General features: G+C 51.5%; 1 protein-coding gene across 1 annotated transcript in view; it reads left to right on the top strand.

Annotated features, from left to right (window-relative positions):
* LOC105294778 (triple functional domain protein) overlaps positions 1–3,617 on the top strand; it is a 51,647-nt gene extending 48,030 nt beyond the window's left edge. Inside the window, exons 16-17 of the mRNA XM_023532944.1 lie at positions 610–748; positions 1,275–3,617. Coding sequence (XP_023388712.1) covers positions 610–748; positions 1,275–1,823 — 688 coding nt within the window. The 3' untranslated portion in view covers positions 1,824–3,617. The remainder of the gene's footprint in view (positions 1–609; positions 749–1,274) is intronic.
* The last annotated feature ends 436 nt before the right edge of the window (positions 3,618–4,053 follow it).

Genomic DNA, 4,053 nt, shown 5'->3' with positions numbered 1-4,053 from the left:
TAAAAGTAAATTCCTAGTGGGAAGACTTTCTAGGCCATCACGAAGCACACGCTGGGCCGCCTTGTGGTCTGCGTCTCCACTACGTCATCTGGTTCCGCCTTCCCATCGGTCATTCTACAGATGATGAAACTAAGGCCCGGGGAGGCAGGACTCCTCCATTCCCTCCAGCAGATGCCCACAGAGCACCTACTGCGCACCTGGCACTGCTCCTTCAGCACACGCCCACAGAACACCTACTGTGTGCCTGGCACTGCTCCTTCAGCACACGCCCACAGAGCACCTACTGTGCGCCTGGCACTGCCAGGCAGCTTGCCCACAGCGCTCCCTCACGTCCGGGAGGCAGGGCTCTAGTGGAGCCGATGGGATGGGGGCCTCCCAGTGTCCCCTGAGGGCCGAGCCGCCTTGTCCTCCACGCACATCTCCACAGAGATGGTATCCAGAAGTCACCCTCCTGGTCCAGTCGTGCGTCAGGTGGAGTATGGCCCTGAACTGCCGATGGGACGTTGACGAGGGCGCAGAGACCAGCACGTTTGTTTCGATTCAGACCAGAAGGGTCTCTAAGGGGAGGCGGCGTCACAGTGACAGTCGCTCACGTTCCTCCCTCCACAGGGCTGACCAGGGGCGTCTCCTGGACTGCGTGGTGCGCTGGGGGAGCCTCACCGAAGGGAAGGTCAGGGCATACCTGGGGGAGGTGCTGGAAGCCGTCCGATACCTTCACAACTGCAGGATCGCACACCTGGACCTCAAGGTCAGTGGGCTCCGGGGACCAGAGGGCGGCGTGTGGCCACGACACGGCATAAAGGGCCACTCAGCTTGTCCTCCGAATCAGGCCAGAATCCCCCGAGGGATGGGGACAAACGTGAGGGGTGGCGGATGGGAGCACCGATTTCTAAGCGTCTGCTTTCGGTGACGTGAGGTCTTCAGACACTTCAGGAGATTTCAGAAGGTTCTGTGAGTTCGGCTGGGCTGGTGGAACTGGTTCAGCGGTAACTGAGAAAGGAGGGGAAGGTGTCACCATCGGTGCTGGGAGGTAAAACGAATACCCAGCCTCACAAACGGGCGTTGTTCACACGCAGCCTCGTGCCGGTCTAAGCCGAGCCGGGCCACGGTGGCCACGTCGGTGCCTTTTCCTCCCCCGGGGGCCTGCGTGTGCCACGTGCCTGTTTTGCACGTGAACAGCGTGTTCTGACCAACCGCGTAGATTCCTGGGCCGCGTCACTTCAGCTTGAGAGTGGGGTTGACGAAAATGACAGTGGCCTTATCCTGTCTTGCAGCCCGAAAATATCCTGGTGGATCAGAGTTTAGCCAAGCCAACGATTAAGCTGACTGACTTTGGAGATGCTGTCCAGCTCAACACGACCTACTACATCCACCAGTTACTGGGGAACCCCGAATTTGCAGCCCCCGAAATCATCCTGGGGAACCCGGTCTCCCTGACCTCGGATGTGTGGAGTGTTGGGGTGCTCACATACGTACTTCTTAGCGGCGTGTCCCCCTTCCTGGACGACAGCGTGGAAGAGACCTGCCTGAACATTTGCCGACTAGACTTTAGTTTCCCAGATGACTACTTTAAAGGAGTGAGCCAGAAGGCCAAGGACTTCGTGTGTTTCCTCCTACAGGAGGACCCCGGCAAGCGTCCCTCGGCTGCGCTGGCCCTGCAGGAGCAGTGGCTGCAGGCGGGCCATGGCAGCGGCACAGGCGCGGGCGTCCTGGACACGTGCAGGCTGACCTCCTTCATTGAGCGGCGCAAACACCAGAACGACCTTCGACCCATCCGGAGCGTTAAAAACTTCTTACAGAGCCGGCTTTTGCCTCGGGTGTGACCTGTCTTGAAAGTTCTTTCTCATTCTCTTTCACCTGCCAATCAGACGTTAATTTGAATTTCGAAGAGAAACACGAACCAACATAACTGCTCAGCTGCCGATGTTCATCGTGTGGAGTCGCGCTCCGAGTGAGCCGCACTCGGCGGTGTCGGGACCCGGGCTGCCAGCTGTGCTGGGTGGAGGCCCTTCTCTCACACTCTGAGAGCAGGACAGCGTTGCTGTATCACAGTCTTTTCTTCAGGTTTCTGAAAAAAAAAAAAAAAAAAAAAAAAAAAGAAAAAAAACTTTTTTAAACAAACATGAATAGAATTTTGCAAATTTTTTTCCAAGATTTATTCAAGGAAACGAAATGCCTGTGTTCATCCACTGGTGTTAACGAACAAAACAGAGATACCGAACACCTCTGGGGGAAGACACCCTAGTGGTGGCAGTCCCCACCCCCACCCCCCGCGGCCTCGTCCAGAGCTCGGCGTCCACCTGGCTCTGAGCTTTTCCAGCTGCCTGATCTGTGTGCGTCTCTCCGGGACGCCAGGCTAGGCTTCTGAGACGTGCATTCAACCTCAAACTTTTGCATAAAAACAGAATGAATTGTTTTGCTCTGATGAAATGTAGGCCTTACTTGTATATAAGACTGGTCCTGCCTTCTGTCTGTCCCTTCCCCACCTGCCTCCCCACCCACCCCACGCCCCCACCTACCACCCGGGGCTTCCTTGGGGGTCAGAGGGGTTCTGCCCATCACCAAGGACATCAGGTTGGGTCTTGCCCCACTGCCCCCACCCCCAAGCCGTCAATCAGATTGTTGAGCAGTATACAGTCAGATGAAAATACTGTAAATGCACTCATTGGGGTTTTTTTTTTGGTTTTATTTCATACCATGTGCAATGTTGTGGCTTTAACATTTTATGCAACTATTTATGAAGACCTCTGTTGTACCTGTAATAAATATATAGAAAAAGCACATACTTCGTACGGTGAGCTTTATGGTTTTGTGCGTGTGTCGGGGGTGGGGCGGGGTGGGGGACTGTGCCATCGGTTCAAGGAGACTTAACTCTTTGTGAAATCTGTCAGTTTTGAGGACTGTAAAAAGTGATTTCATACTCTGAACATAAAACTGGATAATAGGGTAATGTTTTAAAATGTATTATGCTATTATTCAGAATGCCAAAGTATTTTTCCCCCCCTAAAACCAGTCTGAACATTTACTACTTTTTAGACTTTTTGACGTTCAACTTTCTGTACAAAAATTGGCTGGACTTTGAGCTTTTGGTAAGAAATAAAAGCCAATTAAGCACTCGCCACCTTGAAGCTGGCACCCCATGTCTTTGTCACTGTGGCAGAATTAATGCTGGCATGGGGAGGCCTTCCACAAAAGATGCTGGGCTTCTGGGCGCGCTTGAATTTTTCTGGATGTCTTTTTATCTTTATTGTGAGAAATACACTAAAACAGAGGCCAGCTCGCTTCCCAAGCCAGCCAGACACCGGGTCTTGAGCCATAAACTGGCGTAGTTAAACTTTGCAGCTTCCAATGTATTTTATTTATTCTTTTTGTTGGGTTTTGTTTGTTTCTTGTAAAATTGTACAGAAACTTTTTAAAAGAGATTGGACTCAGAACTGGATGTGTATCGTAACCTCACGACTTTGTATTGTTTCTTTTATTATTTCAGTTAAACTTTTACATTATTTTGCATGTATATTTCTTTGTACAGAGACCTTACATGTTTACACAGTACGATGTGATGTAAATATTTTATTTTGCCATCAGTTATTTTAAAAAATTAAACATAATTTGCCTGATTTTTGTGTTAGGCCTTTTATTGAGATGGGTCGCTGTTGAATCCCAAAGAGAAATAACCGAGGGAGAGATCGGATTGGCCTCGTGGGCCGGGGGCGGAGTGCTACAGGAGGGAATATTCTGAGTCGAGAGTGTGCTGAACACAGCCAGAAATGGAAGGCGCGAGGCTCCTGCAGACTGGCTCACAGAGCCCGGACGCCGGTGTATGAACCAGAATGTCAGCTGTTGACAGTGTGGCTGCACCATGACCTTGGTTAGAATATCTTGACGAACATAGAATCGGGGCAGAGAGAAGAACTGTTGCATCCTGGCCACAGAAAAGCAACATTAACGTCGTCCGGACGGATTGAGGAAAACGAAGCGCTTAGATGTCAACACCAGCATTACGAGCAAACCAGAGATCCTGCAACCGTGAAGACCCCCAACTCCACCCCACGC

The sequence above is a fragment of the Pteropus vampyrus genome, unplaced genomic scaffold, assembly GCF_000151845.1.
Source record: "Pteropus vampyrus isolate Shadow unplaced genomic scaffold, Pvam_2.0 Scaffold94, whole genome shotgun sequence".
NCBI lineage: Eukaryota > Metazoa > Chordata > Mammalia > Chiroptera > Pteropodidae > Pteropus > Pteropus vampyrus.
Note: the sequence above shows the minus strand (reverse complement) of the source record. Positions and strands in the feature narration are given on the sequence as shown.